The sequence below is a fragment of the Cygnus atratus genome, chromosome 1, assembly GCF_013377495.2.
Source record: "Cygnus atratus isolate AKBS03 ecotype Queensland, Australia chromosome 1, CAtr_DNAZoo_HiC_assembly, whole genome shotgun sequence".
Taxonomy (NCBI): Eukaryota; Metazoa; Chordata; class Aves; order Anseriformes; family Anatidae; genus Cygnus; species Cygnus atratus.
Genome location: NC_066362.1, coordinates 167,747,045 through 167,759,226, shown reverse-complemented (window position 1 = coordinate 167,759,226; position 12,182 = coordinate 167,747,045). Strand labels below are relative to the sequence as shown.

The 12,182-nt window shown below is 36.2% G+C and overlaps 1 protein-coding gene across 2 annotated transcripts in view; it reads right to left on the bottom strand.

The window, feature by feature from the left end:
- Positions 1 to 12,182, bottom strand: part of KLHL1 (kelch like family member 1) — a 239,145-nt gene that overhangs the window by 22,016 nt on the left and 204,947 nt on the right. For both annotated transcript variants that reach the window (XM_035561284.1, XM_035561285.1), the window contains one exon: positions 3,942 to 4,104. In XM_035561284.1, coding sequence (XP_035417177.1) covers positions 3,942 to 4,104 — 163 coding nt within the window. The remainder of the gene's footprint in view (positions 1 to 3,941; positions 4,105 to 12,182) is intronic.

The following is a 12,182-nucleotide window of genomic DNA, read 5'->3' as shown; positions in this document are numbered from 1 at the left end:
CACTTTTCTTTTTTTTAATTTACTTATTTAATTCAGCACAGAAGAAGCATAAGGAAATAACATGAAGAAAGTCCTTAAAACTTTCATAGTAAAATAGTTTCTCCTTTTGTTTAAATGTTAAAGCCAACATCTTGTTCCTTATTGAGATATCCATTTTGAATATCCTTATAGTTTCTTTAAAATAAATAAACTTAATAAATGTTTTCAAAATAGAAAGCTCAAGTGATGAATACAGCATATATCTGTTGTGTGGAACAACAGTATAGTAATAATAGCACCAGAGAATTGAAACGTTTGCTTGATTCTTACATATGTTTTCAATTTTTTTGGTATATGGAATGTGTTTTGAAGATGATTATTTGGATTAAAAAATATAAATCGGTAGTAATTTGCTGTCTGCTTCCATGAGACCACTGCTTTTCAGTTTTCAGTGCTGTCCATGCCAACTTTCTGAGACACAGGTAATATTCTCTTTTCATTTGAAAATGTTCTACATGTCACGCACACATTCAAGTGAGCATTTATTAACTAAGCGTCAGAGACATAGAATCGCTTTGGCTGGAAGGGAACTTAAAGATCATCCAGTTCCAAAACCCATGGCAGGGATGCCACCCACTAGATCAGGTGGCTCAAGGCCTCATCTAACCTGGTGTTGAACAATTCCAGCGGTAGGGCATCCACAGCTTCTTGGTGCAACCTGTTCCAGTGCCTCACCACCCTCGGAGTGAAGAATTTCCTCCTAACACCTAAGCTAAATCCCCCTCTTAATTTAAAGCCATTCCCCCTTGTCCTGTCACTATCTGCCCATGTAAAAAGTCACTCTCCATCTCTTTTACGGGTCTAGTTCAAGGCCACAATGAGGTCTCCTTAGAGCTGCCTTCTCTTCTCCATGCTGATCATCCCCAGCTTTCTCAGCCTTTATTCATAGAAGTGCTCCAGCCCTCTGGCCAGTTTAATGGGCCTCCTCCAGACCCACTCTAACAGATCAACAGTCTTCTTGTTCTGGGGGTCCCTGACCTGGATGCAGTACTCCAAGTGAGGCCTCAAAAGAGGGGGACAATGACTTCCTCGACCTGCTGGCCATGCCTCTTTTGATGCAGCCCAGGATACGGATGACCTTCTGGGCTGCAAGTACATAATGATGGCTACACAATGTCGTGGTAGGACTATGACAAAGGCCTTACAGAAGTCGGGGTAGGTGACATTGGTCAGTGTTTCCTTGTCAACTGACGCAGTCACTCCATCATAGAAGGCCACCAGATTGGACAGACATGATTTGCCCTTGGTGAAGCTACGCTAGCTGTCTTAGATCACATGTTTTTCTTGAATGTGCCTTAACATTGCTTCCAGAAGGATCTGTTCCATGATCTTCCCAGGCACAGAGGTGAGGCTCACTGGTCTGAAGTTCCCAAGGTCCTCCTTTCTACCCTTTTCAAAAATGGGAGTGATGTTTCCGTTTTCCCAGTCACCTGGGACTTCACCTGACTGCCAGGGCTTTTCAAATATGATGGAGAGTGACTTGGTGATTACATCAGCCAGTTCTCTCAGGACCCTGGGATGTATGTCATCAGGCCCCATAGACTTTTAGTAGTTAAGCTGTGTCAGGACCTCTGACAGCTCTGACAGCTCTTTGCTTACAGTGGGAGGGGCTTTGCTCCCCCAGCCCTCATATGCAGTTTCAGGGAAGTAAGAGACATAGGAAGCCTGATTGCCAGTGAAGACTGAGGCAAAGAAGTTGTTGAGTACCTCAGCCTTCTCCATGTCCATTGTTACCAGTTGTCTGTTCTCATTTATCAGAGATCTTGTTTCTGCTAGTTTGCTGCATGGATCATACATTATTGAAGCCATATTCTTTTAGAGTAAGAGTTATTAAAGTGGCTTTGTCCATTTGATCTACTCTGGAACATTTCAATGCCCTTGCAGCTTAGTAAAAGAAACCAATGACAATTAAGTTTCAGTGGCTTACAGGTGATTTCACAACATAAAATTAACTCCTAATTTCATGGATGTACAGTAGATCATCTGAGCGTGTGACACCATTAATTAAGATAATTAAGTAAAGTCTTTTAACATAGCTGTTTGTTGGCTATTAAATTAATAAGCTTCTTGTTTGACTTTTATATTCACTGTCTCTTACAACCAATGAAAAGAGTCTGACAATCCCAGAAAGCTGTTCAGCCTACCTATCTCAGAATCTCAGACCTATATGGTAAGTGGGATACGCACAAGTTAGTCCAAAGGACTATTGAGATTTTATCCAATTGTATGTAAACTGAACAATTTTCAGCCTGAAGAGATGGGTTGTTGTGTAGTGGCTTGTTGAATTATCCAATAGCTATGCAATGTGCAATACCATGAAACCCAATAGCTTTAATATGTCCTTTTTAAATATATATATATATATTAATTCTAACTTTTCTTAAGTATTTTTTCATGTCTTCAATATTTATTTTCTGATTCTATCCCACATCTGCAGCTGTTTTGTTCCTTGCCACTCAGTATCAATAAAGTCTGAAGAAAATAATATTCCAGAAATTTGCATTACTCTGTCTCTTCCAGTATTCCCAAGCACTATTAAAATGTACATACAGACACATAATTTCTTGTGAAACCCACTAACAAAAGTATAATGCTGGCCAGTATAAAAATAAAAATGCTAATAATAATAAAAAAAAAAAGAGAGAGAGATTTAAACTCAGCAAAGAGTAACACTTTTCTGCAAGTCTTTTGGCACTACTATAATTTTTTGTCTACTTCTAAAATAAATTGTTGAAGATGAGGCAAATACACAAAATTAATCATGTTTCTTTCTGATTCATCGTCTCTTTAGAAAATATTTACCAGATAGTTTCAATAAGTGATTTACAGACTAAGTATTACATGGAAGCTGATCAGTTAAGTGATCCTTTACTCACTACCCTTCATTTATGTTCAATTGGCTATGGTAGGATTCAGTTTCCTCACCGAAGGTATAAACAATAAGGAAGTCAGAATCTGAGAAAGTCCCCAGGTTTCCCTTCTAGGTGGTGGAGTAAAATGGGCACTTACTGAGCACTGATCATGCTGTCCTAGCATAAATGTCTAATATAAGTAAGACAAGTGATATCTTAAAACTACGTATTTCTTCATTTAACCATAAGGCAAGCTGATGAGGATGATTGGCTCCATTGTAGATGTCTACAAAACCTTTTGGTTAGGTATGATGAATTCCTATACCACTTCTAAATTTTACAGTTCACATCATGTTCTTTTTAGCCACATAGCTAAAAGCAAATTCTTTGAAAGTGATAAGCAACTAGTAATACATAATACTGTAACTGTAAAATGAGTTTTAATAAGTACTACAATAAAAAAAAAAAAAAAGTGAAAGTTATAAAAGAGAAACTTACATTCTGAACACATTTAGAATTTCTGGTTTAATGCAGTCTGACTGGTTTGACAAAAATCAAATTTCTGCTTACTTCCTGTGTGAATGTAGTTGCCTTCAGACAAAGCAGTTCTCATGGGTCAATGAGTTTGGCTGAAGCATGGTGTAAAGTGCATAAACAACATATCTTGTCACTATTTTAGATGGTGATTAAACTCAGTTGGTTAACTAGAACTGACATATACAACATATACAAGTCAGATGAGTCAACTGACAATTTTTCCTGAATTGGTTTATACTGAACATACACACTGAAATTTCATGTCTATTTTCTTATGTATTTGATATAAATATTAAACAAAGGGAATATAGAAAAGCAAAAGGAACATAGAAAATTATGCATAATTGACATTTAAAATGAAAGTAAGATCCACAAGATATGAAAGTGTGGACAACTGTGTCTACATTTATTTTAAAAGACACCCTCTATTACAATATGCTAAAAGTTTTTTACTACTGTGTGTCATTCACCGTTCTAAAAAATGTTTCAACTTTATAAGAAGACCCTACTCACTTGCCATTTAACGCTGCTACTCCAACAGTGCTTCTGGCAATTGACATACTTGCCACAAATGTCCACTGCTGACTTTGAGGGTCCCACCTCTCAACTGTATTCAAATAGCTCCAACCATCATGGCCTCCTACTGCATAAATAGGCCCTTCAAGCACTGTTACTCCTAAAATGAAGGAGAGAGTGAGAGAAGGTAAAAGTATTCTTTTTCTAGCAATAATAATAATCAAAAAATGTTTTCCACAGCAGCTATGCATAAACTTGCATATTCAAAGTAAAAATGGAAACACCAATTTCAAATTTTATTAATTAATTAACAAATAAGAATAAAATTAATGCCAATCAACATGGCTTTATGAAGGTCTTGTCAAACAAACAATTTCATTCTTTGAGAAGACTGTTTCATAGAATAAGACTGCTTCATAGAATAACCAGTCAACGATGTGAAAGTCTTAGATTTCTGTAACTTGTTTGACTTTGTAAACTGCTTCATCAGTTTTCCTTATGAAAACTTTCCTTAAGAAAATGAATGACAACTACAGAGAATGGAAACCTTCACAGGACAATAATGTTGGATATATAAGAATTATTTTATCTAGTGAAGAAAAGGGAAAAAAAAGTTAAGTATGACAGCTGAAATAGGAAAAAATAAATAACTAAGAGACAAATTTTTAACTAGAGCGGTTTAAAATCAACAGTTCAAAGGAAGTAATGAATTCTCATGGTATCTTCAGTTAAGCTTACAAGGCTCTGGTAAATATGACTCCACCACTTCCCTGGGCAACCTGTTCCAGTGCATGGCAACTCTCTCTGTGAAGAAATTCTTCTTAATGTCCAATCTAAACCTCCCCTGATGCAACTTGACAACATTTCCTTGCATCCAATCACTTGTCACCTGAGAAAAGAGACCAACACCCTCATCACTGCAACCTCCTTTCAGTAGAGAGTGATGAAGTCTCCCTTCAGCCTCCTCTTCTCCAGACTAAATAACCTCAGTTCCCTCAGCCTCGTAACATCTGTTTTCTGTTCCCTTCAGCTTCATTGCTCATCTCTGCACACACTCAAACAGCTCAATATCCTTCTTGTAGTGAGACGCAAAACTGAACACACTGCTCAAAGTGTGGTCTCACCATTGCCACCTAGAAGGGGACAATGATTTCCCTGGTTCTGTTGGCCACACTACTTCTGATATCGATCAGAATGCCATTGGCCTTCTTGTCCACCTGGGCACACTGCTGGCTCAAAATCAGTTGGCTGTTGACCAGCTCCCCCAAGTCCTTTTCTACTGAGGAACTTTCCAGCCTCTCTTCACCAAGCCTATACTGCTGCATGGGGCTGTTCTTACCCAAGTGCAGGACCCAGCACTTACCCTTGTTGAATGTCATGCAATTGGACACAGCCATATTCATCAAGGCTACCCAGATCTCTTTGCAAAGCCTTCCTAGCCTTGAGCAGATTGACAGTCACAGCTAACTCAGTATCATCTGTAAACTTACCATGGTTGCACTTGATCCACTCATCCAAATCACTGAAAAAATTTTTGAACAAAACTGGCCCTAAGACTGACCCATGGGGGATGCCACTGGTGACTTGTTGCCAACTAAATTTAATTCCATTCACCATGACTCTTTGAGTCCAGCCATCCAGCCTGTTCTTCGTCTAGTGAACCATATACCTTTCCAAGCCACGAGCAGCCAGTTTATTCAGAAGAATATTGTTGTAGATGGTGTCAAACATTTTACTAAAATCGAGGTAAGCAACATCTACAGCTTTCCCCTCATCTACTAAGCAGGTCATCTTGTCATAGAAGATCAGGTTAGTCAGGCAGAACCTGCTTTTCTGAAACCCATGCTGGGTGCTAGTGATCACTCAATTTTCCCTAAAAGTCATAAATATTCCCAGATGATGAACAACGAAGATTAAATCATCCAAAAAATATTTGCTACAGTTTATTATAACAATGCCACAGCAAGCATTATATGGAAAATAGTCTTCACTGACTTCTCCATGATGATAACTTTACTGGGTTTATGCATGTAAAACCCTGTAAGACGAACAATTCCTTCAGATTTTTTCCCAATGTCTATTACTTTGCGTTTACCACTTGCTATTGTGTTATCAATTCAACTGTTTTTCAAAGCTCATTAGAGTATTCTCTTAACTTCTCTGATCTTACTGAATAACATCTACATATTTTGCTATCATGTTCATTTCCATTTCCATGTAAGCTAATCTTACACTGACAGAGGGCAGTGTTGCAACCTTTTTTTTTATAACAAAATAAAAATGCTCATTTGGTGTGAGATTTCTGTCCTGCTCCTCTGCCAAATATATATATATATATTAATATAGTTACTGCTACACAGACAAAGAAATCAGAAAGTATAATTTGCTGAAAAAAAATTACGTGGTGCAATAACAAATTGCCTATTTGTTTTTCCCAGCTTGCGTTGCTTCTGTAATAGGAAAAATTACTGTCAAAACTGTAGATAAATTATTCTTTCCATTCTTTCTGAAAGTAATCTTCTCTGTTGTTGTCTTATAGCATGTACAAACTTGCTGTGAGTTTTCACATTTAAGGTTTCTTCTTTACAGAATATCAAATGCAGTTGTATCCTTACATTTGCTCCATAACAACTGACCCGTTATGGCTCCTTGTGTTTTAAAATATTAGACAGATTCTGCAAGATCAAATTTCATTCTATTTTGATATAGTTATGGCTGTATTACATGTGAGGGCAAATAATTATTTTGCATTACTTAAATAAAATATACTGATGTTCAAAGTACAGTAAGCTAATAAGCAAATATAAAATAACCAAGGTGCTGCATTCCATGAAAGTAGTAACATGCTTGTTTTAAATGGTTTGTGTCCTTTTAAAATTTTGCTTTGATATCTGAAGATATTTGAGAAGCAAAATTGCAAAATGGAACAGATTGAGAAACCTGTAGTCACAGCTGGTACCAACTAACTCTGATGATACTTCCATGAAAATTAATGGATGCAGATGCGTTTGCAAAGAATGTAAACCATATGGAGAGACTGAGAAAGAATTACACAAGAAACATTAAAAATCTGGAAAACCTGCTGGAAAATCAATGAGAGATGTAGGCTTTATCAACATATTATTTCCCATCATAATGTATAAGTAGATAAAGAGATTTTATGATTTCTGCTACACAAGATCTAATGACTGGAAATAGTTACCTGTTAAATTCAGGCTAAGGATAATATTCCATATTTTAACCAGTGAGGATATAGGATTTTTGGAATTGTGAACACAACAATGTGATAGTTTCTGTGTTGCTTGAAGTTTTCATATCTACACTGATAGGATTTAGAAAGATATGTTCAGTCTTTGAGAAGGCAGAAATGACTGGGTGAAATTCAGCGGTCCTCTTGCAGAAAATCTACTGACAGACTCACAGTCTACTGTGACCTACAGTAGTAGGTTCAAGCCATAAAATATATTATCCAGTATAAACTTGCTAAATTTGGGCATGAATATCATGGTCTCTTTGACTGTTGGACTAGATGATCTTAGAGGTCTTTTCCAACCTGAATGATTCGATGATTCTATGATGATTCTATGTTATGGGGAATAATAAGAAACCTCTGAAGGCTGGTCTAGACAAACCTGTCAAACTGATAATTGCAGGAGGCCTATTGATGAAAGAAATATAGATATAGCACATAAATTAATAAATCATGTCATAGTGAGAGAGGTAGTTTGCAGGACAGTCATCTCCATGGGAAAAACAGCTAGATCTCTGCGATGCATCTAATTGCATAATAGTTTTTCTTTCAGGTTGTTTAACAACAAATCCACTGTTTCTCTTTTACCCTTCATGCATGCACCCTCTTTCCCACTCCAGTGGGCTGATAAATAATTCTCTTTATATTCCAGCCATTCTTTGTCTATTGCTTAACACGGATTACATATCAGAGACATTTTGGTGTAGGGGGCACAGAATGTCACCTACTGAGTACTCATTACTATTCAAATATACCAGATACCTTTTGGTGATTTTGTCTGTCAAATAACACTGACAAATAACAACAAACTGTTTGGCTACTTGTTCTTGGTTTCCTGATCATCCATACCTCTTTCCAAAGAGCAAAGGCAAAATTATTTAGTTTGTTGGAGCAAACTAAATAATTTCCTCCATGGGAAAGCCAAACAAAAAAATTAATTAATTATTAAAATAACAATAATGCTATTTTGAGAATAGTTTACTCCAGAAACAACTATTTAATATGTGTCAATGAGACTATGCCAGATCAGTTCTCTCAGTCCTCCAGAGATGATTCCAGAAGATGATCTAGTAGATGATTCTAGGCCTATCATTCTCATTGCAAATATAACTTCACATCATACATCAGAATTTGCAGAAGCTACCTTCAACACCATATCATAAAACAGTTTTCTGTTAATTTTTGGCAATCCCTGCACAGTATTTCAAGCTCTTTGAACCATAGTAATAATAATAATAATAACAGTAAAAAAGGCACAACTAGACAAAGTATCAAAATAATAGAATAATATGAAGTTTGATTATTTTGCTGGACTCAGATCACAGTGGAGACCCTCACTTATTAGTCTGTGATGAGCATTCTTCCTTCTTCTTACTTGCATAGCTCTGTATTGCATGAAATTAAAAACATTCAAGGAGCCATCTGGTACTTAGTTGCCATAGTTATCAGTGTCCTATCATTCCTCTCACTTTTTCTCTATTCCATTTTGTATTAACATGACCAATAATAAGGATAGTTCCTGCAGAAGAATCTGAGATCTACCCCAGAGCTTTACAGCCACCCTGAAAGGGAGGAGATCACATCTTCAGTGCAGCCCTTTCCTGACTTTGGAACATAGATATCCATCTCACTGCCCAACTAATGAAGTTAATTGATAATATAGGCAAACTTAGTGACTCACAGAGTCAACTCCAATGCTTTCAAAGAATAAAATTGTACTTACATCCCACATGTCTGTGTTAGTCAAAGAAAATAAAAAATGCCCACCTTGCAATACTGGTAAATTAAGTACAGTTGAGACTTTACAATATTCTGGGAGTAGCCAAGGTCATAGAAGAATAGAATCATTGCAGTTGGAAAAGACCTCCAAGATCATCTGGTCCAACTGTCCCCCTACCACCAATATTATCCACTAAACCATGTCACCAAATACCACATCCAACCTTTCCTTAAACATCCCCAGGGGTGGTGACTCCACCAGCTCCCTGGGCAAACCATTCCAATGCCTAACCACTCTTTCTGAGAAAAAATTTCTTCTACTTTCCAACTTGAACATCCCCAGTGCAATTTGAGGAGTGCAATTCCCTATTGTCCTATCACTAGTTATCTGTGAGAAGAGTACGACTTCCATCTCCCCATAACTTCCTTTCAGGTAGTTGATCGTGTTTGCAAAAAAAAATCCATCAGCCTTTTTTAAAGATTTGTTTTTTAATTATGCTTTTGATCATGCATTCTGAATAATTACTCTCAAAATATTGCTTTCTCAACTGTTGCAGAATGTGCTGAATGTAACAATGTACAGATTTTTGTTATTAATGTGATAGGAATATATAAATACCTAGAACTTATAAAATTAGAGTAGAGAGAAAAGTTGTAATTGCCTAATTTATGCCTTCATTCCTTTAAACAACCAATAACTTCCTTTATGAGGTATCTATAAAATACATGGCTTCAAACACAATAAAAATATTTTTTTGGAAAAAAATTCAAATTCTTTTAATCAAATCAAATAAAGTTGTCAGGCTGCTGCTTTTGTGATGCAGTGCCAACTAAAAGCTTTCATTTCCTCTTCACTATTAAAAATTCTAAATAACAAATCACAATATTATATATATATCTTTTGAGGTGGAAAAAAAAAATCTCTTCTTATATATTTGAGACACCCATGTCTGTGTGACTGAAAAGGCAGCCAAAAATAACAAGCAGAACTCATTGCATATATAAGCAGACAGATTGCCACCAGTCAGTTTTTGTTTTTGTTTTTTTTTTTTAATAGAAATGCAGTTGGATTTATTATTATTAATATTCTTATTATTCCCTTTCTAGGTACTCATACAATACAGTTCTTTTGTTTGCTCTTTTGTTGTTGTTGTTGTTCTTTTTTTTTTTTTTCCAATTATTACAATTATTATGAAGGCATTAATAACACATACTGAAAAGTGGAGACATGGAAATCTAAAATTAAAAAATATAGAATTTTTGTATTTTTTCTAAGCCATGCTATGAAAACCTATTAATTTACTCAACCAGTATTTACTCAGAGGTCTGTCTATTGCCTTAGAATGCAAAACACTCTCCCTGACTCACACTTTCTGAAACTGAAGTTGATGATGCTAATTCTGTTTTGCTGATTTCTATTAAGTGGAAAAATATCCAGAAAGAGACCAGCTATGACATTCACTCTCCTGCCTGCCACAAGAGTGGTAGAAAATAGAAGAAATATTGACTGTAATATGTTCAGTTTTCTGGTTAAAGGGAAAAAAAAAAAAAGGAAAGAAAAAAAAAAGAAAAGAAAAAGAAATAAGAAAAAAAGATTAAAAAAAGAAAAGAAAAAATAAGATTAAGAAGTTACATTTTGAAAGCCTGGACTATGTAGGCAAATTTCCTTTTCTCCTACATGCAGCAGCAGCTTACTCATTATCAGCCACTTTCACAATTTCAGCTTACTTTTCAATACAAAAATCATACGGGAATATTAAAATCATACCAATTTAATCTTAAAAAGAGTGTTCTGAAAAATGAAAAGAACATTAAAGGTTACTGAAAGAAATCTGTGTGTTTTCTCCCTAAATATCCCTGCTTCTTATGTTGCCACCATCATCCTTTCCACTCCTTTTATTTCAACTCCCTTCTCTCATCTTTCTGTCATCCATATCAGCTAAGGGATCTATCCACCCATTTTTGGAGAATGGTGCATTGCTTTGTAAGATCCAAAATTCTTTCTGGGAGAATTAAAATGTAACACTGAAAAAAGAATCAACATCTAATCTTCTTTTAAATTGATGAATTGGTTTCAATTTAAAATGTTGCAAGTACGCCACGAGGCCCTCAAATTTTGCAAAGTCAGCTTCACAGATTTAGTAAGACATATGATTTTGATTTGCTTCATACTTTATAGTAAGTATAGAAAAGTGAAAATTATAAATAAATACATCTCAAAGATTGTTAAATGAGATGAGTCTTTTTAATCTTAGTATGGAACTGCTTAAATAAAACCATAAGAGTGAAATGAAGCAATGCAGAAATGGAAATCCTGATATTGTTGATGACATTCATTAAATAAAAAGGAATTGGTTCATTGCATCAGCAGCAGCTGAATGTAGATTCAACAGTTTTCTTAGTAATGGAATAGTTATTTAAGCGTGGATGATAAGCCTGTGCTACAAGCCCTATGGATTTATAAAATATGTTAACCAATTGTCTTCATCAAACAACTGCTGTAGTTATTTAAATACGGTGTTAAAACTGACAAAAATATAATCATTTGGCAGTGCTCTGTTCTGTGTTGTATTGTCATATGATCAGGCATCAGGCTTATAAGAAAACTGACTGAAGCCTTGAGAAACAAGATGTTTGATGGGCTGGAATCTTGTTCCCATTGTCCTATGCCAGTTTCAGACTCCCAGATCCACTTGAAGTAGATCTGTTACAGAGTGGTCGAAGTTGGCAGGCATATCTGGAGATTGCCTGGACCATGCTGCTCAAAGCACGGTCACCTAGAGCCGGTTGCCCAAGACCATGTCCAGAAGGCTTTTGAATATCTCCAAAAAATACTCCTACAGCCTCTCTGGGAAGCCTGTGCCAGTGTACTAGCCTTGCAGTAAAACAAACAAAACACCTTATATTTAGATTATATTTCCTGTATTTCACATTCTATTTCACTCAGTACCACTAAGGACACACAGTCTTCATTTTCTTTAATCCCGTCCATCAAGTATTTTTGTACATTGATAAGAACCCCATGAGCCTTCTCCAGGCTAAACAGCCTGAGCTCCCTCAGACTCTCCTTGCATGTGGGATGCTCCAGCTTCTTCATCATTTTAGTGGCCCTTCAATGGATTCACTCCAGTATGTCCATATCTCTCTTGTACTGGGGAGACTAGAACTGGTCACAGTATGCCAGGTGTATCTCACCAGTGATAAGTAGTAGGAGAAGATGGTCTCCCTTATTCTATTGACTACACTCTTCCCAAAGCATCTCAGGATAC